Source organism: Solanum dulcamara, chromosome 6 (assembly GCF_947179165.1).
Source record: "Solanum dulcamara chromosome 6, daSolDulc1.2, whole genome shotgun sequence".
Taxonomy (NCBI): Eukaryota; Viridiplantae; Streptophyta; class Magnoliopsida; order Solanales; family Solanaceae; genus Solanum; species Solanum dulcamara.
The window spans coordinates 60,137,335-60,162,344 of NC_077242.1; the positions used below are offsets into that span (position 1 = coordinate 60,137,335).

The 25,010-nt window shown below is 38.1% G+C and overlaps 1 protein-coding gene across 2 annotated transcripts in view; it reads left to right on the forward strand.

Moving 5' to 3' along the window:
• LOC129891216 (uncharacterized) overlaps positions 1-23,145 on the forward strand; it is a 38,489-nt gene extending 15,344 nt beyond the window's left edge. For both annotated transcript variants that reach the window (XM_055966512.1, XM_055966511.1), the window contains exons 7-9: positions 542-608; positions 18,340-18,399; positions 22,621-23,145. In XM_055966512.1, the coding sequence (XP_055822487.1) occupies positions 542-608; positions 18,340-18,399; positions 22,621-22,806 (313 nt within the window). In that variant the 3' untranslated portion in view covers positions 22,807-23,145. The remainder of the gene's footprint in view (positions 1-541; positions 609-18,339; positions 18,400-22,620) is intronic.
• Positions 23,146-25,010: the final 1,865 nt, after the last annotated feature.

The window sequence follows — 25,010 nt, forward strand, 5'->3', positions numbered from 1 at the left end:
GATGACCTTTTTCATTAAAAAGTGCAGAAGAGAACTACAACTGATCTTACTTAATCAAAAAAAGAAAAAAAGATCTACGGCTTATCTTTGTTACTTTTGGTTGAGTATGGATAATGGATACAGATACAGTTACTTGTTCTTGTAATTTGCTATTACATCTATTTTGTCAATATTCCTTGTATTACAGATTACTTTGCTTTTTTTGAGAGAAATATCACAGATTACATTACTTAAATGAAGTTCGTTCTGTTCAAATATGATAAAGGATCTCACTTAATTACAAAAAGAAATGATAAAGGATCTCCATTGAATCATTCAGACAAGAGGTATCATCTAAGTTATCATTTTAGCTTTGGATCATTGATTATGTCCCTAGAAAAGTAAATGAACTCACTGAAGAAAGAAAAGAAAAATGTACTTTTGTGATTTTCCAACACCAAGCCATAGAGTTAGCATATTCAGCTATAAAGTTAGATTTCACTGTATTCAACCTTGATGGTAGAATGATCACCAGATTTTTGTATCTTTATGAATGTTGCAGAGGTCCACCAACAGAGTGTTTTGTCTTCCATGCTAGAGCTATTGAAACTTCAATACCGTGTACAAAGGTATCAAACTGTTACTTCTAAGCTTTTTGGTTTTGCTGTTTCAAATTGTGGATTTTCACATGCTTCATGTTGAGAACACGCGTCTTCATATGCCTGAAGATCCATGTTCTTTCTTCTGAATAACTTCTAGAAATCTCCTTTATCGTAGTGTGGTTGTTTAGGATGCAGTTAATAATTTTTTTTTGACAAGGTAAAGTTCTATTAATAAAAGTACCAAGAAGGTACAGTTACAGCAGACCAACAATGGCCAAAAGCATAACAACTAATCATCACCTATCTCCTCTACAAAATCTAAATACTGTTCCAAGTATTCCGTAACACTCCTTTTACACCAAAAAAACAAATTCAAAGAACATCTGTTTTTAATCGTGGATGCATGCTGTCTTATCCCTTCAAACCAAATCTTGTTTCTCTCAAACCATATTGTCCGTAAAACACCTAGGGGGATTGTTCTTCACACTGCCTGCTGATTTTTTGATGTTGCCATGTCTCCAGTAAACTCTTTACATTTGTGGCAAAACCCACATAATACTATACATATTAAGAAATAGCTAGAGAGGTACTGGGGGTCTCACGAGGCCGCCATGGTGGGCACCGAGGGGATTGGTGGTGGAATGGAGAAGTCCAGGGAAAGATAGAAGCAAAGAAGCAGGCATATGTAAAGTTGGTAGATAGCAAGGATGATGAAGAGAAGCGAACGAACAAGGAAAAGTATAAGATGGCGAATAAGGAGGCGAAGATGGCAGTTTCGGCGGCTAAAACGGCAACCTTTGAACGCCTTTATGTAGAACTAGAGGACAGAGGTGGGGATAAGAAGCTATTTAAGCTTGCCAAGGCGAGAGAGAGGAAGGCACGCGACTTGGATCAAGTGAAGTACATCAAGGACGAGGATGGTCAAGTGCTGGTACAGGAATCCCGCATTAGACAGAGATGACAGTTATACTTTCACGAACTCTTGAACGAAGGAGGGGACAGAGACTTTGTGTTGGGAGACTTGGAGCACTTGGATAGGCGTCGCGACTTTGGGTATTGTAGGAGAATAAAGGTTGAGGAGGTTAAGGGAGCTGTTCGTAGGATGTGCAGGGGAAGAGTGACCGAACCTGACGAGATCCCTGGGGAATTTTGGAAGAATGCAGGTAGGGTAGGATTGGAGTGGCTGACTACGTTGTTTAATGTCATTTTCAAGACATCAAAGATGCCAGAAGAATGGAGGTGGAGTACAATCATCCCCGTGTACAAGAACAAGGGAGACATTCAAAGCTGCAACAACTATAGAGGTATCAAGCTGCTGAGACACACTATGAAAGTGTGGGAAAGGGTGATGGAAATGAGGGTGAGGAGAAGTGTGTCTATTTCAGAGAACCAGTTTGGATTCATGCTGGGGCGCTCGACTACAGAAGCCATTCATATTGTAAGGAGATTGGTGGAGCAGTATAGGGAGCGAAAGAGGGACTTACACATGATATTCATTTACCTAGAAAAGGCCTATGACAAAGTACCAAGAGAGGTCCTAAGGAGATGCTTGGAGGCGAAATATATACCTGTGGCGTACATTAGAGCGATTAAAGACATGTATGATGGAGCTAAGACCAGGGTAAGGACGGTAGGAGGTGACTCGGAGCACTTTCCTATTACAATGGGATTGCACCAGGGTTCAGCTCTTAGCCCGTTTCTATTCGCCCTGGTGATGGATCAATTGACAAGACAAATACAAGGTGAGGTGCCTTGGTGTATGTTGTTCGCGGATGACATAGTCCTGATTGACGAGACTCACAACGGAGTTAACGACAAGCTGGAGGGCTGGAGACAGACGTTGGAGTCTAAAGAATTTAAATTGAGTAGGACCAAGACAGAATACTTGGAGTGCAGGTTCAGTGGCCTGCCGCGTAAGGCTGATGGGGAAGTGAGGCTTGGTACCCAGGCCATTCAAAAGAAAAAAAGCTTCAAGTATCTTGAGTCTATTATACAGGAAGATGGGGATATCGACAACGATGTTTCACACCGTATTGGTGCAGGGTGGATGAAATGGAGGCTCGCCTCCGGAGTGCTGTGCGACAAGAAAGTGCCACCAAAACTCAAAGGCAAGTTCTACAAAGTGATAGTTAGACCGACTCTATTGTATGGGGTGGAGTGTTGTCCAATCAAGAAACTTCATGTTCAGAAGATGAAAGTCGCGGAAATGCGAATGCTGCGGTGGATGTGTGGGCACACTAGGATGGATAGAATTAGGAATGAAGATATTCGAGACAAGGTGGGAGTGACATCGGTGGAGGACAAGATGCGGGAAGCGAGACTGAGATGGTTTGGGCATGTGAAGAGGAGAGACACAGATGCTCCAGTGTGGAGGTGCGAGAGGTTGGCTATGGACGGTTTCAGGAGGGGCAAAGGGAGGCCGAAGAAGTATTGAGAAGAGGTGATTAGACATGATATGACACAGTTGCAGCTCACCGAGGACATGACCTTAGATAGGAGGCTGTGGAGGACTCAAACTAAGATAGTGGGCTAGGTGGCTTATCTTTTCTCCATAGTAGTCGTAGTTTTGCTCATTTGTTTATTAACATTTGATTTCTGCATTTGATTACTGCTTATATTTGTTGGTCCGATTTACTTTGGGTATCCTATTTATCTATAGTAGTTAATACTCCTTTCTTTCTGGTCTTTCCACCCTGACTTTCTCGCTCTCATTATTCATATTTTTATATTGTTTTCGATATGCTTGGCTCTAGTGACCTATGTCTTGTTTTCCTTGTTTTTCCTCTCTTGTTCTTCTCTCTTAAGCCGAGGGTCTTTCAGAAACAGCCGCCCTACCTTTCAAGGTGGGGGTTAGATCAGCGTACACTCTACCCTCCCCAGACCCCACATGGTGGGATTATACTGGGCTTGTTGTTGTTGTTGTTGTATTAAGAAATAGCTCTCAACACTGTCTTGCCACTTTGCAATGAATGAGGAGATGATAGACCGTTTCTAACTCTTCTTCACACATATCATCTATTACTTGAAATTATACCTCTCTTGTGTAGATTATCCTGGGTTAAAAAGCTTTCTTTTCTACTACCCACCAAAAACATGCTACTTTGACTTCCATATTACTTTCTGTGGCCAATCTAATTTATACATCCCTTGTTGTTTCTGTAACAGAGTATAACATAAGTTAACTGTGCATCACCCAATCAAATTCATCTACTTCCCTGTCATTGAGGTCCCTACTAAAGATCAGCTACCAACCATATCTTGAGTAAAAATCCCTTACCCTCCCATTCTAATTTGTGGAACATCTATATAAAGTCAGAAGTTTTGGTTTGAAACTTCCATTTTCCAGCCATAATCAGACCCGAATTGGATATTATTACCATTTGCAGCTTCAACTTTACAAACTGACTATATTCACTTCGTAGACTACTAATAGTGCTCCAAACTCTCCCCATTGGAAGAGAATTAGACTGTACAGGGAGTCCAAAAATCTTGCCTGCCATATTTGACATCTCTTAGTTGTTTTCATAACCTCTGCTTTCATCATCATACCTCCAAAGCCATTTAAATAATAGGCTTTTGTTATGCAACCTTCAATTTTTTACTCCCTGATCCCCTCCTTTTTTCCTTTCATCACCTCCTGCCATTTAACCAATTGGACCTCCTACTGTCAGTGACTCAGCATTACCTTACCAAAGGAATTTATTTCTCATAGCATTAATTTTTTCTCCACTATTGCTGTTAATCTTATTAGAGACATCAAATAAGCAGGCATACCATCTAAAACATTGTAAAATAGTGTAAGTTTCCCCCCGAATAATACGTATTATTTTTTCCATGGAACCAATTTACTGCTACATTCATCCTAGACTCCCTGCTACATATTCTAATCATACTTTTTAGCTCCTAAGGTAGGTGTAAATAAGTAGGAAGCTGCTCAACCTTACAACCCGTAATGTCTACCAGATCACCAATGTTATGGTCTACATTAATACTGAACAGTGTACACTTAGCCAGGTTCACTTTTAATCCTGACACAACTTCAAAAGCTAGTAGAACTCTTCTCAGATGTAAAAGTTGCATCTTTCGCAGCTTCACAGAAAATCAGAGTATCATTGCATAAAGTAGTATATGTGAGACTGTAAGTTCTTCTCCCTCACTTTTTCTACATTTTAGCCCTCTAATCCATTCCAAATATTCTGCTTTTTGAAGCATTCTGCTTAGTATTTCCGTCATCAACAAGAACATATTAAAAGACAAAGGGATGCCCTGCCTTAATCCCCAGTGAGACTTGAAGTATCCCTGAGGACTTGCATTGATCAGAACTGAGTAGTCTATGAATATATGATATTTTTTCCACCTAATCCATCTATCACCAAAATTCATTTGTTTCATGAGATATAGTGAACATGACTAATTAACATGGTCAAATGCCTTCTCAAAATCTAATTTGTAAGGACACCTTTAAGCTCCCTGTTTAATAGGTATTCCAAGTATTCATCATCTACCATAGCAACATCAACAATTTGCCAGTCTTTTACAAAGACATTCTGATTATCTGATACCAGCTTTTGAATAACCATTTTCAGTCTTTCAGCCATCAACTTTGTAATTATTTCGTAAATACTATCCAATAAGCTAATTGGCCTGAAGTCTTTGACATCCACTGCCCCTTTCTTCTTAGGGATAAGAGCAGTGAAAGTTGAAATCGTGCTCCTGATGAAAGTGGTATTCTGGTTGAACCAGTCCACTACCCTCCAAACATCTTCTATACTCCAGCATTTCTAGAAAGAACACGTTAAAGTCATCTGGTCCAGGTGTGTTGTCTCCCTTGAATAATTTGATAACCCTTTCCACCTCCTCTATTGAAAAATGTCCCTGCATCCATTCTTTTCCTCATCTGATAATTTTTCAGGCACCTCTTCCTCCCACAGTAATATCTAGCTTTCAAATTATGAGAGCAGTTTCTCCTAGAAGCTAACTATGTTCTTTTATGAACTTCTCGCCAGTTCTCCCTCTATCAACATTTTATCAATACTATTAAATTTCTACTGTGCATTAGCCTGTCTGTGGAAAAACTTGATATTCCTGTTACCTTGATCTACCCATAACCATAAGCACCTACATTTTTGTCTCCAGCTAATCTCCTCAACAATATAAATCTCTTCCAGTTCCCTTATGACAACAACTCTATCAGAACCATTATGAATATTGTCCTGACCTTGTGTTCTTTCTTGGTATATTCTCTGAAGCCTAACATGGCCGTAGCTTTCCTGTCTTCCAGATTTCTAATAACTTCTATTTTCCACATCCTTAAGTCAGACTTTAGCAACTTCAGTTCTTATGCTAAAATCACATCAGGACTGCCTTGGATGCAGTATGAACTCTGTGAGAAATATAGGAGAAAAATATTATTGCATTGTGTAAGAACAATATTACATAAAGACCCTATTTATAGACACTATAAACCAATCCTTTTCCAAGTAGGATACTATAAACTATTCCTATTTCTATTCCTATTCTAAGTAGGATTGTGTACATCTATTCCTATTCTAACACTCCCCCTCAAGCTGGTGCATACAAATCATTTATACCTAGCTTGTTACAAATATAATTAATATGAAGACCGGAGAGGGACTTGGTGAGTTGACCATTTGACTTCACAAACTTTGTAACATCTCCTGAGAGTATCTTTTCTCTGACAAAGTGACAATCAATCTCAATGTGCTTAGTCCTTTCATGAAACACTGGATTTGATGCAATATGAAGAGCCGCTTGATTATCACACACAAGTTCCATATGACCGGTTTCTCCAAATTTTAGTTTTGTTAGCAACTGTTTGATCCAAACTAGCTCACAAGTTGCCATAGCCATTGCTCGATATTCTGCTTCTGCACTAGATCGAGCAACCACACTTTGTTTCTTACTCTTCCACGACACCAAATTACCTCCTACTAAAACACAATACTTGGATGTAGAACGTATATCAGAGGGTGATCCTGCCTAATCAGCATCTGTATATCCGGTGATATGCTCATGGCCGTGATCCTCAAAGAGTAGTCTTTTACCGGGAGCTGACTTTATATATCGCAGAATATGAATAACTACATCCCAATGACTATCACAAGGAGAAGTCATAAACTGGCTTACAACCCTCACAGGAAAAGAGATGTCAGGTCTAGTCACTGTGAGATAATTTAACTTTCCAACCAGCCGTCTATACCTTTCAGGATTACTGAGTGGCTCCCCCTGTCCTGGAAGGAGTTTAGCATTCGGATCCATAGGAGTGTCAATGGGTCTACATCCCGTCATTCCTGTCTCCTCAAGAATGTCTAAGGCATACTTGCGTTGAGAAATAACAATACTTGATCTAGACTGAGCAACCTCAATACCAAAAAAATACTATAGTTTGCCGAGGTCTTTAGTCTAGAAATGTTGAAAGAGACGTTGCTTCAAATTAGTGATACCATCTTGATCATTGCCGGTGATAACGATATCATCAATGTGAACAACTAAATAAATACACAGATTTGGTGCATAATACCGATAAAAGACTGAGTGATCAGCTCCACTACGAGTCATGCCAAACTGCTGAATTACTGTGATGAACTCCCCAAACCAGGCTTGATGAGACTGTTTCAGACCATAGAGTGACCTACGCAATCGACAAACAAGGGTACTAGACTCCCGCTGAGCAACAAAACCAGGTGGTTGCTCCATATAGACTTCTTCCTCAAGATCACCATGCAAAAAAGCATTCTTAATGTCCAACTGATGAAGAGGCCAATGAAGAACAACATCCATAGATAGAAAAAGATAGATAGATGCTATTTTAGCCACGGGAGCAAAAGTGTCACTATAATCTAGCCCAAAAATCTGAGTATACCCTTTGGCAACAAGGCGAGCCTTCAGTCGATCCACCTGACCGTCTGGGCCAATTTTGACTACATAAATCCAACGACAACCAACAATTGATTTACCTGCAGGAAGGGAAACAAGCTCCCAAGTACCACTCATAAAGCAGACATCTCATCAATCATAGCCTGCCTCCATCCAAAATGAGAAAGCGCTTCACCTGTAGTCTTAGGAATGGAAATAGAAGACAAAGATGATACAAAGGCATAATGTGGCGAGGATAGACGATGATAACTCAAGAAAGTATAATGTGGGTTAGAATTTTGCGTGGATCGTATACCTTTTTGAAGTACAATCGGTTGGCTAGGAGGAGGCAAGTCTGCAGTAGGAGCAAGGTCTGACAAATGACATGAATCATCTGGGACTACAACTGGATGCGAACGACGATGATAAGTCAGGAGTGGTGGCACTACAATTGGAGATGTAGGAGAGACCGTAGATTCCTCAAAAGTTGGTACAGGTAAGACCTGAGGTATGGGTAAGACCTCAGATACATCAGGATGATCAGAAGATGTATAGTAAGATTGAGACTCAAAGAATGTGACATCGGCGGACATAAGGTATCGATGAAGTTTAGGTGAATAACAACGATACCGTTTTTGAACTTAGGAGTAATCAAGGAAGACATATTTGAGAGCACGAGGTGCTAATTTATCTTTCCTTAGGGCTAAGTTATGAACAAAAGAATGTGCTTTTAAAGACACGAGGGGGGATAGAGTAAAGGCGTGACTGAGGAAATAGTATGGAATGTGGAACCTGATTCTGAATAGAGGATGTGGGCATTCTATTAATTAAATAACAAGATGCAAGGACTGCATCTCCCTAAAAGCGCAACGAAACATGAGATTCAATGAGAAGAGTGTGAGCGGTTTCAATGAGATGCCTATTCTTCCTTTCTGCTACACCATTTTGTTGATGGGTGTACGGACAAGATGTTTGGTGAATAATTCCATCGTAAGCAGTGTTTTGAGAAGCGAGAAGCGGAAAAAAGCGACGGGGGCTTGCTTCACAGAAGCGAGAAGCGTGAAGCAAAGCGCATGCTTTTTTCAGAAAAAGCGTTATTTAGTCTAAAAATATAAAATATAAAATATAAAATATGCATAGATAAATAATCAAGAACTCAAAAGAATTAGATTAAAAAGTAACTAGATAGTCAATAATACTCATAAGTAACAACATATAAAGCAAATGCATAACCAAATCACAAAGAGAGCAAAATCCTATTCTTCAACAAGATCCTCAAACTCTTGAAGTGCCATCAACAAGGGTTCTACTTCTACTTGGTCCTCATCTTCTTCCTCATCGGAGGACTCATCAACAAGAGTTCTACTTCTATTTGAACATGAACTTGAACAGAGCATATGCTTTATCTTAAAAAAAAGGCCAAACTGCTGAATAAAAGTTGAAAAAAATAATTCTTCGCAGACAGCAGTTGCGCAGAAATAGAAAAAGAAGAAGAGAAGAAGAAAAGAAGAGAAGAAGATCGCAGCAGTTGAGAGCAGTGCTGCGCTGAATGAAAATAAAAATAGAAATAGAAAGAGAAGAAGAGAAGAACAGAAGAACAGAAGAAGAGAAGAAGAAAAACTAACTTGGTTGACGTTGAAATGTTGAAGTTGGACTGTCGAATTGAAGAAGTCACACTGAAAGAGCAGCTTGGAGAAGTCACAGAAGTTATACAGTTTTTTTTTAAAAAAAAAAACCTAGCGCCGCTTTTTTCCAAAAAAGCTTGCTTTTTTCTCGCTTTTAGATGAAGCGCGCTTCTCGCTTCTCCCGTGAAGCGCTCGCTTTTTCGAAATCGCTTCGCTTCACGATGTTGAAGCGCTAGTACCTCGCCTCGCTTCGCTTCACGCTTAAAGCGAGCGCTTCAGCGCTTTTTCACAACATTGATCGTAAGTCATAAACTCCTGAAATTTGGAGGATAAGTATTCTAAGGCATTATCACTACAAAAAGTACGAATTGAAACTCCAAATTGATTTTGTATTTCAGCAAAGAAACTTTTGAGTATAGAAAATAACTAAGAATGATCTTTCATTAAGAAAACCCAAGTGCATCTTGAATAATCATCAATGAAACTAACAAAATAACGAAATCCTAAGGGTGAACTAACTCTACTAGGACCCCAAATATCAGAATGAACTAATGAAAAAATAGACTCGGAATGACCCTTAGTACTACGTGAAAATGTAGCACGAGTGTGTTTCCCAAGTTGACACGACTCACAGTCTAAACTAGATAAACTAGGCACCATCTTTTGCTGCTTGGATAGACTCGAATGTCCTAAACGTTTGTGAATTAGGTCTGGAGGATTTGTAACGGAGCATGCTGTAAAGGAGTTTGAAGAGGTAAGATAGTAAAGGCCTTGTGATTCATGCCCTGTGCCAATCGTTTGTCTCGTACTGCGGTCCTGCATGAGAGAAAAATCATCAAAAAAGAATATACCACAATGTAAGGCACGCGTCAAACGACTAACGGATGCCAGATTAAAAGAAGAGCCAGGGACATAAAGAACAGAGTCTAGAGTGACAAATAATAAGGGTTTGGCTTTGCCAACCCCTTTTGGTTTTGTTTGGATCCCATTAGCTAAAGTAGTAGCTGGAAGAGATTGTGAATAAACAATATAAGACAAAAGTGATTTATTACCAGAGATATGATCGGAAGCGCCTGAGTTCATGACCTATGAACCAAGAGTACTAGATTGTGAAACACAAGCGAAAGAATTACCCGTAACAGAAACATCAGGTTGTGCAATCGAAGCTACTTGTGGTGATTTTTGCTTGCTCAATAGTAGGTGAACTCATCATATTTTGTATGAGCAATATGAGCATTGAGCAATATGAGCATTATCGGATGATTGATTAGGCTGAGCCACAGATGTTACTTGTGGAGATGTTTGCTTACTTGCACAATTTCGAAGGAACTCCTTATATTCCTTTAGAGCAATAGGATCATAACTAGGTGGTGGACCATGCAAAATATAACATATGTCACGAGTGTGTCCAAGTTTATGACAATGACCACTTGGATTGAGGTTTTCCAAAACGCCCCGCTCCTCGCCGATTCACCATAGATTAATATGTTCGTTTTTCTATGGTTTGAGATGCAAGAACAGAGGAGTCAATGGTGGGGATGAGGCTACTTTGTGATTGGGAGGCCCGGCAAGGCGAAGTAGACGAGAGAATAATTTATCAATTGTAGGAACTACAGGACTAGCTAGAATCTGATCATGCACTGAATCATGGTTAGTAGGAAGTCCAGCAAGTGTAAGAACTAAAAACAACGTTTGTTTGTGCTCTTGTTGTTTTTCCACATTCCTAGTAACTGGCATCGACATTTCAAATTCCTCCATGACTGCTTATACCTGTCCCAAGTAAGTAGACATATCGGAATCTTATTTGTTTAAGTTGGTCATTCGAGATATCACATCATAGAATCGAGATATGTCATTAGTGTATAAAGCACGAGCCTTTTCCCAAACTGAATAACATGTCTGGGATGGGCGAAACAAGGGCATCAACTTGGAATCGATAGATCGCCATATAAAACTACATGATTGAGCATTAATCTTCACCCATTGTGCTTTGACTTTTGCATCTTCCTCACTAGCCTTGGCCTTTTCATCTACCACACAAACATTATTGGTTAAGTGATCTTGGACACCTTGACTCTTACACTACAACTCAACCGAGGAAGCCCAAGCTAAATAGTTTGAGCTTCCCATTAATGGTTCTGAAGTAATCATAGGGCTTGAACTTCCTATATTTTTGGAGCCAAAAATATCAATCCCAAAAGACATTATGAAATATATATATATAGGAATCTGTAAAAAAAAAATTGGAGAAAGTTCAGTCGCCGAAAATCGGAAAGACAGATCTGAGTGTCGAAATCTGGTCTGGAAACCCTGATTTTGCCAGAAACTCGTCGAAAACTGGCTGAAAATTGCCAGAACCCTAATTTCAGGGCTCGGATCTAGACATAACTGGCTGGGGTTTGGTCGGAATGACTGGACGACCCCAACTAAGAAAAAAAACTCAAAAAATAATTGATCGAAGAAGCCTCACGCACTGGTGCGTAAACCAGATCTCGCTGGAAAATTTCACCTTTGAACGGCGTGTGACAGCGCGTGAGGTGTTGTTTTCCGATGGTTCTGGCTGGGGTTTTGTCGCCTGAGCTTTCCGAGCTTTGTAATGGTGCTGGTTTTCTCACAACATCCACAGAACAAAAAACTGACAAAATTCAGCCCCCAAAAGTCGCCGGAAAAATAATTGACACACGGTGACTTGAAGTTTTTCACCAATGCTCTAATACCATGTGAGAAATATAGGAGAAAAATATTATTGAATTGTGTAAGAACAATATTACATAAAGACCCTATTTATAGACACTATAAACCCATCCTTTTCCAAGTAGGATACTATAAAGTATTCCTATTTCTATTCCTATTCTAAGTAGGATTGTGTACATCTACTCCTATTCTAACAAACTCCACTAATTTTCCATCAGTCCATTAAAATTCTTATACTCACACAACATTTCAAACTTGAAGTAATCTTTACCTTTATTCCAGTCTCCACACTCCAACATGATGGGACAATGGTATAATCATAATGTCACCTTAGGCAATATCCTCTGCTTAATAAACTTGAACTGCTCAACGGACCTCTCTGAAATGAGAAATTTGTGTATCCTTACAGCACATTGATTGTCATTACTTCTGAACCATGTAAATTCATCACTTGTGAAGCGTGCAAATGAAATAGATTTACAGATGTATACCCAAAAATTTTAATAAAAAAATGTTCTTCATGAAACCTTGTTCTAAAGATATGGTAGTTTACCTTCAAAGTCCATTAGTTAAGAACTTGCTCATATTTGATCAATAAATTACTGTATATAAGGATATGGTAATTTATTGATCAAATGTGAGCATGTTCTTAGGCCTTTGAAGATAAACTAATATATCTTTAGAATACGGTTTGATGAAGAACATTAATGATTAAAAGTTTTGGGTATATATCTTTAAAGCCATTCCATTTGATCTTTTTTTCTGCGGAGGTCTTTTGTGTTTGCTGTCTACTTCTGTCTTCTGTTTGGTTTGGAGGAAGATATTTGTGGCTTATTATTGGATTCTTGTAGTTAGGACAAGAGAATAGATCATCACGATCCAAATTAGAAACTAAAAAGGCAGCTAGAACATTTGGGATGCCCTTTGCTTGTGTGAGAGTGAGGCCAGAGGATTCTAGGATTTAGTTGTAAACATTTTTTTAGGAATATGCATTTCCTACTGACCTTTAGAATTTCAAGCATAGGAAGGAGGAACAAAGGATATCAAACATTGGAATGAGGAATGAATGAACCTAATATTGCATTGCTGTTTAAGAAAGAGTCACTTTGAATAGAGGTATACTTTGACTTTACCCTGCAAAACAAGAAGGTAATATGAATTGAGGCACTAAGTACCCTTTTTTTGGATGAAGTAAGTTGATTGTATTAATAACAAAAGCATCAAGCAGTTGCAGAGATTAAAAAATAGAGGATTAAACGGCTCCAAGCCAAGAGGCAAGAAAGAAAGATTTGGACCAACAAAAGAGAGAAACCAAACATCAGGCTTTGAGCAAATGACTGACAGTTGAGATGCCATCAAAGCACCTTGTATTCCTTTCAATCCATAGGCACCACAAAATAGAGGCAGAAACCATAGACCAGATTCTCCTGATGGGCTCCTCAACTTTCCAAAGATTCCAGCTGAGAAAGGCTTCCCTAACACAGGTTGGCATAGTCCAACGTAGTCCAAACAGAGAAAAAAACATTGCCCATAAATCTACTGCAATAGGGCAGTGAAGAAATAAGTGCTTGACTGTTTCAGCACTACAGAGACGCATATAACATCTGTTAGCTAGCTGAAACTTCTTCCTCATGAGATTGTCTTGTGTTAAACAAGCATTATTGAGAACTATTCAGCTGAAAACACGAGCTTTTGGGGGAAGGTTGGTCTTCTATGTAAGTTCCCTCAGGCAGTTATCAATTAAGAGCCCGTTTGGATTGACTTATAAGCTGTTTTCAGCTTTTTTGAATGTTTGGCTGGCCAACTTAAGTCATTTTGTGCTTAAAATAAGCCCCAATAAATAATTCGGTTTGTTTGGATGGACTTATTTTAAGCAGCTTATAAGTTGAAAATAGCTTATAAGTCAAAAAAATAAGTTGGGGTGCACCTACTTATTTTTTTTAACTTATAAGCAGTTTTCAACTTATAAGTTACTTAAAATAAGTCCATCCAAACAGGCTCTAAGTCTTTGTTGGAGCTTAAAACCTTGTAATTATCCTAACGTAGTATGTTCCTCCCGTGCTGCTTCCCCAATTGAGTCTGTCCCTATTTTGATCATTTAGTGGTCTATTTTGTATACAACCAAGAAGAGAAACAAGGTCTTCAATCTCCCCGTCATTCAGGTTCCTTCTTAATCTGGGATTCCATTTGTTGTCGTCCCTATTCTGGGCATAGTTGAAGCTAGATAAGTAGCGCTGGAGTACAGTCTTGGATAAGCATCCTTCAGGGTGGTTTGGCCTATATATTGGTCTTTCTAGAATAGGATGTGATCCCCATTCCCCACCAGTGTTATCAAAGGCGAAAAGCGCAAAAAAGCTCTAAGGTCTGTTGGGGCTTTAAGCGCAAATAAAGCGTGGGCGTTAATGAAAAAAGGCGCAAAGGGACGAAAAATACAAATATATATGTTTAGTCCAAGACTAATAATTATAAACATGAATGACAAATATATGACCAAAGAAATTGAAAAACAACTATGGTAAAGTGAAATATATGTTAGAATAGGAATAGGTGTACACAATTCAAAAATATTTTTCTCCTATATTTCTCACATGGCATCAGAGCCTCTACGATCTTGGCAAAGAATTAAAGAGTTTCCGCTGCTGGTGGGCGACTATTACTTATATATGCCGCCTGTCTGGCTAATGATTATGTTAGCAAAAGTTTGGGTCACCGTATATCTTTTCGGTGACTATTTTCTCATATCTAATTTGCGTAGCACCTTGCATCTTTTCGGTGACTCCTTTTTCATATTTAATTTGCATCGTACCGTGCATTTTTTTGGACTACTTTCTCATATCTATTTGTGTAGCACCGTGCATCATTTCGGTGATTACTTTCTCATATTCTATTTGTGTAGCACCGTGCCATCTTTCCGGTGACTACTTTTTCTTATCTGATTTGCATAGCACCGTGCCATCTTGTCGGTGACTACTTTCTTATTTGTGTAGGGTCGTGCCATCATTCCGACCCTACCCATATAATTTCTGTTTTCCAATAGGGTCGTGCCATTATTCCGACCCTACCCATATCATTCTCTTTCTCAGTAGGGTCATGCCATCTGACCCTACCCACATAGTTTTATTTCTTAGATTGTGACCATTTTCAGCCATCAAATCTAATAATCTAGGGCATGAGCATGTTCCGGCCAGTTTTACGGTGACTTTCTTGTTTAAGATATACTCATCTCTTGATTTCGAGACGTTCCATATATTTTATACCAGATTTCGAGCATTTTTCAGCGGCTTTGCATTGTTTCTAAAAGATCTGAGTTTTCCTGCAGCGTTTTCTTTCTGTTTCAGATTTACTTTCGCAAAAAAAAAGGCATACTCAGATATTTGGACTAGATTACAGTGATATTTTCTCTCTCGTGGCTAAAATAGCATATGTCTGCCTTTTTCTATCTATAGTTGTCATTCTCCATTAGCCTTTTAATCAGTTGGATGTTAAGAATGTTTTTCTCCACGATGGATGATCTCTAAAAAGAAGTCTATATGGAGCAACCACCTGATTTTGTTGCTCAAGGGGAGTCTGATAGCCTTTGTATGTCGATTGTGTAAGTCACTCTATGGTCTGAAACAGTCTTCTCAAGTCAATCTATGGTCTGAAACAGTCTTCTCAAGTCAATTTATGGTCTGAAACAGTCTTCTCAAGCTTGGTTTGGGAAGTTCAACATTGCAATTCAAGAATTTATCACTCTGTGTTTTATCAACATATCGCATCAAATCCAGTGTTTCATGAAAGGACTAAGCACATTGAGATTGATTGTCACTTTGTCAGAGAAAAGATACTCTCAGGAGATATTGTTACAAAGTTTGTGAAGTCAAGTGATCAACTTGCAGATATCTTCACCAAGTCCCTCACCGGTCCTCGTATTAATTATATTTTTAACAAACTAGGTACATATGATTTGTATGCACCAGCTTGAGGGGGAGTGTTAGAATAGGAATAGGAGTACACAATTCAAAAATATTTTTCTCCTATATTTCTCACAAATATCAATTGTTTAGTGTCACTTCTTCAGAAGAGGTTCATTGGCAAGGAAAAGTTTGCCTTAGAACCTTGATGACGACACTGAAGCACACATAAAGCGAGGCGAAGCGCTCAACACTTTTTGAGCTTCGCTTTAGGGCTTAAGCGCGCCTTTGAGTACACTGTTCCCCACTTGGAATGAGATATTGGAATTGAACTCGTCCTACAATTTCCTGATGTCTTTCCTTCGCCCACAACCATAAGTATCTCTAGTCACATTTGTACACCCGTGACTGTCACAACCATACTTAGCTTGAACTACGTCTTTTCGCATACCAATACCTTCCAGATTACCTCCAGTGCTACTTCAATAACATACTTTTGCAATGTAGGGCCAAATCCTTCATTCCTTAACCTCTGAGAGCTTTTGGTAGAATTATTTTGTCCCATTTGACAAGGTGGAATGTATGAGTTTCACTATTACCTTCCCACAAAAATGCGCACCTGAGGCTATCCAACTGCTTTTGTACCTTGCAGGGTATTGGGAAAAGGGACATAAAGTATGTTGGAATACTCCAACACACTGTTTATGAGGGTTAGTCGGCCCCCTAGTGATAGATATTGGCCCTGCCATGATGCTAGCCTTTTCTCAAACTTTTCAATTGCCACATTCCATGTATGACTTGATTTGTTTCTAGCACCCAAAGAGAGACAAAGGTAAGTGGTTGGAAAAGAGCCAGTGTTGCAACACATAATATCAGCCAAAACTTCAGCTCAGGGACCATATTAATAGGGTAGATGACACTTTTAGACATGTTAATGTGCAATCCAGACGGCTACAAAAATTATAAGAGTGAGATTCAGATATTGAACTTGAACTTCTCAGCACCACAAAAAATCAGGGTATTGTCTGTGAAAAGCAGGTGAGACAAAAACTGATGGACCAGGGCTTCTGCCTACATTAAATCCCTCTAACCAGTGCAACTGCTTAGCTTGTTCCAGCATCCTACTAAGCCCCTCCATAGCCAAACTGAATAGAAAAGGGGATATAGGATCCCCTTGTCTAAACCCTCTCTTTGGAGAGAAGAAATCCACCGGACTCCTGTTAACAAGGACAAGAGTATTTGACAATAGAGAAGGAGTATCTGATCCATTTCTCCTCAAAACCCATCTGTCTTTGAATTGATATAAGGTACTGTCAGTTGATATCATCAAAGGCTTTCTCAATATCAAGCTTGAAGAGTAGGCCAGATTCATCATTTTTCTGTTCCCAGTCTAGTACCTCATTAGCAATGAGTGCAGCATCTGTGATTAGTACTAAGTACCTTCTGCAAAGATAAGTTTGGCATTCTGGAGTTCTTCAAGGAACATGTCGTATGCTGGGATAGCTATAGCTTTTGCTGAACTGGCGACTTGGTTCATCTTGATGAGGAGGATTTTTTTATGAATATTATGAATACATGTTTTTCATTTTATTTTTATTTCACTTTGTTGAATGAGCTAAGGGGATAAATGAATGCACTGTCTGTATGCCCGTGGGGGATGGAAAATATGGTGTGGAGCGTGCTTGGAATTAAACGGGTGATTCACATCATATATGCCCCTGATATGGGAATCCAAAAGGAAGAGGTAGAGAAGGAGAGCAAGTGCAGTAGCTCTTTTGGCACTTATGTAGACATTATAGAAAGAGGAGGAGAAGAGGTTCTGGAGTAGTATAAATTAGAAAACACCCATTTTAAGATAGTAGTAACTTTTTTGTCTCTCTGTATATTAGAGGGCCACATCTTTTTTAGATTGTTTAATGTGTTGAAGTCCCATATTGGTGGGAGAAGAAGTCCTTGGTGTCCTTATATTTTCTTGGGCAATCTTCCCCTCATGAACTAGTTTTTGGGGTTGTGTTAGGCCCAAGATACATTTCTTTATCATGGTGTTAAAGCTAGGCCATCCGAATTCATTGTTTCTGTTGTTGGACCCCCCGGTCTAATATTCTCCACGCTCTAGATGTCCAGTCCTGGGCGTGTGGGGGTGTTGGAGTCTCACATCAGTGGGATAAGAGGTCCTTGGTCTCCTTATATGGTATTGACTCTTGGTAAATTCTCCCCTCATGACCTTGCTTTTGGGGTTGAGTTACACCTAAGATCCATTTCTTTATCATATTGTTTTATACATCTTGTATGCGGGGATTCCCCATTTATATCAACAAACTATTAATTTCATCAATACATTCTAACTCTCTAGTGTCCAAGAGTATGACAATCTAAAATGTTTTCAATTCTACATCATAAAAATGTCTTAACTGGTTTCCACGTGATATTAGTAATTACATGTTGATTAGAGATGGAAATTAGTTTAAGAATAACTTCTTTTAGATAATCTTTTTCTTCATTTCTGATCCTGTTCTTTTTTATTCCTGTTGCCATCATAGACCCTGTATGTGATTGCTGAAGATGTTGGATTCAAAGTGCTTTATCTGATCTGATAGTTGTGGAGTTAAATTACCATTAAATCTATTCATTCACTTAGAATCCTTTTCTTTTCTTGAATTCAAATTGTAGGACGGCAGTAATATGAAGACGATGTGCATTGAGTTAGTTGCTAACCGTTTCTTGCGGAAGGTATGGTCGTATTCCATAAATTTTGTATATGCCCCTCACACTCGCAATTCACATTAACGATACATGTAAACTCCAAAGTCAAGGTTACACTTACAATAGAGTGTTGGGAATTCCAGAAGGGGTTTGTCCCATATGGATTGTATTAAGAATTCCAGAAGGGGTTTACAAAGCTTTTCTCTTCATCTGTTGTGTTGTTTTAGATGCTTAGATTCTTTAACAATTATCTACTCACACCCTAGTCTATGTAACATAGCAGGTACTTTTTAGTTGTTTTTTTTTCTTTGGAGTGATTGAAAAAGTTTATGCAATAGGATTAATATCCCTCTACTTTTACTCCATCCAAAGAATGAAGAATGTCATTGTCTATATCTAATACTTCCTTCCTATTATGGCTGGATATGGTATTTGGGTAGAACCACACACAAAACTGAGTCTGAGCGATATATATATATATTATATTATACGTACATATGTATGTAATGTATCACAAAATATTGGTGGATGCAGGTTGTATTTTGCATCTACTGACTTATATTTTTAGATCAGCCTCTACTTCCTATAACACTTGTTAGAATAGGAATAGGAATAGGATTGTATAGTCTTCTACAAGAAAAGGATTATAATATAGTGTCTATAAATAGGGATCAGTGTTATAACGTAGAAAACCCAATTCAATAGTACTTTTATCCTTTATTCCTCATATGATATTCGAGAATTGGTGAGAAAATATAGTTGTACAAAATATCAGCTTCTTCCAGGAAAGAATATTTCAGTCCCTGTGCTATTTTTCGGTGGCCTAAGGGCTAACTCCGTCCATATCCCTTTCCGGAGGTGTTTCCCAAAATCCAACTCCACAAGGTAGATCAGCCTCAGGTGACCAAACCTTGGGTAAAAATCTCTGGCGGAAGACCTGTCATGCTTCGCTGACAATAAGTTTCCCCACATGCTTTTCGACCCATGTGCAATTTTCAGCCACTTTTTTGGGCAGTCAAAGTTGGTCCAGATGGCCAAGTTGATCGGCTTAAGGCTCGCCTTGTTGCCAAGGGCTATACTCAAAAAATTGGGCTTAATTACAGTGACACTTTTTCTGCCACGGCTAAAATAGCATGTCCATCTTTTTCTGTCCATCGCTATTGTCCGTGATTGTCCTCTTTATAAGTTGGACATTAAGAATGCTTTTCTCTATGGTGACTTTGAGGATGATGTTTATATAGAGTAACCACTTGGTTTTGTTGTTCAAGGGAAGTCTAGTAGCCTGGTACGTTGATTGCTCTGAGCATTCTATGGTCTGAAACAGCCTCCTCAAACCTAATTTGGGAAGCTCGACATAGTAATTCAACAGTATGGCATGATTCAAAGTGAAGCTGATCACTCTCTGTTTTACCAACATGCTACTCCAAATTTGTGTATTTATTTGGTGATTTATGTTGACAGTATCACCGACAGTGATTAGGATGGTATCACTAATTTAAAGCAACACGTCTTTCAACATTTCCAGACTAAAGACCTTGGTACACTGAAATATTTTCCAAGTGTTGAGGTTGCTTAGTCTAGATCAGATATTTATTATTTCACAGTGAAAGTACATCCTAGACATTCTTGAGGAGACATGAATGGTGGGATGTAGACCAATTGATACCCCTATGGATCCGAATGCTTAACTCCTGCCAAGACAGTGGGAGCCGCTCAGTGATCCTTGAAGATATAGGTGGTTGGTTGGTAAATTGAATTATTTAAGGTGTCTAGACTTGGCATTTCTTTTCCTGTGATTGTTGTAAGTCAGTTTAAGGATCCCCCCTGGATAGTCATTGGGATGCATTTGTCTGAATTCTACGATATATAAAGTCAGCTCCAGGCAAAGGACCATTCTTCGAGGATCGAGGCCATGAGCAGATCATTGGATATACAGATGCTAATTGAGCATACTTTCTGATAGACATTCTACATCTCGCTATTGTATTTTAGTATGAGGTAATTTGATGTCCTGAAAGAGTAAAAAACAGAATATGGTTGCTCGATCTTGTGCAAAAGCAGAGTATCTAGCATTGGTTTGGATCAAACAGTTGCTTAGAGAATAAAAAATTTGGAGAAATCAGATGGAACTTGTATGTGATAATCAAGCACCCTTCATATTGCATCAAAATTCGGTATTTCACGAGAGGACTAAGCCCATTGAAATTGATTGTCCCTTTGTTAGAGAAATGATACTCTCAGGAGATGTTATTATAAAATTTGTAAAGTCAAATGTTAAACCTGCAAATGTTTTCATCAAGTCCCTCACTAATGCTTGTATAAGTTACATATGTAACAAGTTTTGTACATGACTTATATGCATCAGCTTGAGGGGGAAGGTTAGAATAGGAATAGGAGTAGGATTGCATTTAGTCTCCTACATGGAAAAAGATTATATGTAGTGTCTATAAATTGTACTCAGTGTAATAATGTAAAACCGGACCCCATGTTGTGGGATTTCACTGGGTGGTTGTTGTTGTAATAATGTAAAAAGACACAATTTAATAATACTTTTCTCCTTTATTTCTCATAACACTTCCTTTTTGCACTACAAGTTTACACAACTAACAATAGAGTCTAAGATTCATTCATAGAAGCACAATACACGAAGAGTGAAATAGTATATGCATTATCAAATAGGTGCCCCAAGTTAAAAAGTAAAACAATTCTAGACAAAGAAAGGATGTGAACATCTACCTACGTTACTTGTTTCTAAAAAGGATGTGAACATCTACCCAAAACCTTAAGAGAATGAGTAGAGTTGCTCAAGACCTTTATAAACTCCTCTGAATGTCCTTACACAACCAATATGGGACAACACTATAACTCATCACTCTCCAGCTTGTGTTATTCAATTTTTGGGTTCATACTTGAACTTTAATGTGAATTTACGGGTGCAAGCATGGGCTTGCCAAAGATTAGCTCTTATACCCTATGAAAGAATTTAAACATCCAACTAGAACTATAATGCAATGAAATCCTCGCACAATCGATGTGGCACATCAATATAACTTAACTGAGACAATTATTTGAAACAAGATGTAAAATAAAGAAAGGTGTTTGCCATTTCAGTTACTCTTATGAAGAAGCTGCCAGATATATCATGCTTTAATCTTCTCTCTTTCTTTTCCACACCCGATGTTAGTTTATATGTAGATGGATAATGGTATAACAGCAGTGGGTGTCGGGTAATAACACAAATCGCCCATGTAATGATGATTTATAACTAATGCAAAACAGTCCTTTAAGACAAGCGTCTGACCAATTTGTTCAATAGTAAAACTCAAAAAGGAAAATGGGTCCTTTTTGTGTTGCCATTCCGCTGATTGTGTTCTCATCTGTGCCCTTGGACAAGGCCTATAGTCCTCATTTTTAATATCAGATACATGATACAATGAAATAAGTTAAATAAAGTGTTTCCTATTTTTGAAGCATGATGTTTATGGTTTTTATTCTATCATTTGTGTATGTAGTTTTAAAAAGTTTAAAAACAAAGATACATCAACTTGTTTTTCACCTTTTTTCGTTTATAATTTCTAAAGGCATTAATCTCAGGCCAATGAATAATAAGGAAACTACTGAATGACAGAAACAGAAGAAGAAAGCTATACATCACTTGAACTTGCCTTAAGAAACATCTGAGCCCGCTTTCTCCCTCAGTAACTGCCTTACCCAATTTCAGCCAAGAGCAGCATATAACCCCCACTAATATGTAAATAATTGACATAATAAAGATGGTCCTTCAGTTTTACAAGTCGCTGCCTGTTAGATATCAACTCTGAAGGACCAACAGAGAAAAGTATCGTGAGGTCAAATTATATTATGCCTTGCATGTAAAATTCTCTTGCTCACTGTTTGGACAACTTAACTTTGTTAAATTTGGAAACTGCGCATACTGTTTTATCATGACCAATGGTGCGGCCATTAAAGTTTCTTGCGATCAGAGTGAAAATATAAGGTTAAGATCTTCAAGTCACTTCCAGACATTTCAGATCTTTGGTAGTGTGGTTCCTGCTGTCTGACTTGTTCTCACGAGGTATTAGTAATGATCAACTATTGCATGACAGTTCATTGAAAACACAAGAGTTCGATTTTATTTAGATCTACAAAGGGAGAGAGAGAGGGAGAACAAACCTGATTCCATAGGAACTTTGGGTTCATCTCCTTTAAACTGTTGCAACATGCATAATTACTTGCTATGCTATGCAGATGGTTCGCGTTCTTGTGGCAACTGCAATTAGAGAAGCAGCTGCTGGAGCCGATGATGATGCCTTGCTGAAGCTGATGGATGCCACCTGCAGGCGTGCCACTGCTCCACCTGCTCCACCTGATGGTCTTTGCCTGGTCGATGTGGGTTATACAGATTATGATAGAAGACACTGCCTAATTCCTTAAAGTGACAAGGCAGACGAATTGTCAGATTACAAGCAGTTATCTTTCTCAAAGGGAATGAGATGAGGAGCGCGCTAACAAATAGCATCTTTCTTCTTTATCTAGTCTCCCTTCTGATTGTAATGTAGCAGTTTTAGCTTGGAACTTGGGATAGTTGCATCAAGCTTCTCAACCAGAACAGAGACCATCATTCACTTTATATTACATTTCTGAGTTCCTGTAGTTTATGCTTTTACACTGTTGTCTCTATAAGCTGGGTTGATCTCCACTTCAGTGTTTTGAATATCATTTGATTTCGTTTCAATGGTTTGTTTCATAGTGCAAAATTAACTGCAATTTTTACTGAGGAATTCATCAATTGCTTCTCAAATGGGTTACTGCATTCTCCAATAGAATTCTTAATTTTGATCTAAGACCAGATGCATTGTTTGGTAAATTCATCTATGTAGAAGGTGAAATTTCATCAACCCAAGAGGCGAACCTCGAACCTTTTTTTGAAATTGGATTGAAAATTCTACCAGATTCTAAGATACGAATATTTGAAGGATTATATTTGAAGATTGTATTAAAGTTGTATCAAAATTGGATATAAACGACAGTTATAATACATTTTGAATTCAATATTATATATTGTTATGAATTTGATATACATTTTACTTGAATGTTTGATATTCATGTATAATATTTTTTAAAATATTGATATACTTACATTACATTTATAATACATATTGCAGACATCACTCGCTTCATAGTGGTACCGACCACAACAATTTATAAGATATATATAATACATATTTATTTATGAACAACACATTTATAATCAAGATAATTACACTCTAATTCAGCCAATAAAGTTACTTTACAGTATTTAGCCAAGTTTTTTAGTGTTTACCTGAATTGGCGTAGAGGAGGAACTTAAGGGCCCTAGAGAGCAGTCATGGGGCCACAAACCCCTCATGACCTCCAAAAAATTTAAGGGAAACTTACAGAAATTCCACTAGTTTATAAGCTAATTACTTAGATACACTCTAGTTTGCAATATTACAAATCTTATCAGATTTTGGTGTGTCCAGATATATATATCTCGGGATACATGGGGTCAAAATTAAATGTAATTTGTTCTAGATACACTATATCCAAGTGGATTCACATGTATCTGGGATACATAGAAAAGTCTCGCTCGCCTCCTCTCATCTTGCTCGCCACTCTCTTATGTATCTGGTATCCTAGATACATGCGAATCACACCAGATACATACATATACATGTATCTAGTATGATTCATATGTATCGAGGATACATGACTATCTTGTTCGCCTTCTTTCTCATCTCGCTCGCCTCTCTCCCTATTTTAGTGTATTCGGTAGCAAAAATACATGTATCTAGGTGTATATTCTTCAATATATGTAGAAAACTCTTAATTAGTTGTAAGATACTTAATTATTTAAAAGTCTAGGTTGAATTAGTATATATGGTATGGATGTATGTCTAATAAGATAGTTTCTCCAAAATTCAAACTAAGAGTTAAATGATAGATCTTGATGAGATGAATTCAGTGCGACAATAATCATCTTAAAATTCCATCCACTACTCCGAGAAATCGCAAATTACAGACGCGATCATTGTAGCAAAATTTCAAAAGCAAATTGCCAATAATTTTCAAAATATTTTCCAACCAAATTATATTTTGATTCATGATGTCTTACCTATTGAGGATGATAGGCCATCGCTAGACTTCAAGATCTCTTGTACTTCTATGCTTCATCAGAATTCTTCTTTCTTATGTAGTTCTGCCTTGAGTAGATTCCAGATTAGACCAAGTCACTGACTTACATGGTTCATTCACTTGCTTGATGCTCCTATTTAGTACAATTCATTTAGTTGTCCCAATTTATTTTGTCTATCATCAAAACTCATTAAGTGCAATAATCCTTTTTTCTTTCACTAACAATTTCAAAAAAAAATTCTTCTTCATTGTTTCACCTCGACGCGAAAAATTTAAGATTTTGTATCCAAAATATTTTCTAACTTTAGCGTTCAAAACTTAAATAGAAATCGAAAAAATAACCAAAACAATCCAAGCAAACAAAACCAATAAAACAAAATTTTGAATTATCATTGGTTTGATTTTGTTTAAACATTTACTTGAATGCAAAAAAATATGGTTTTCTTCCAAGATAGGAGAAGGTTGAGTTTCTAGTGTAGACA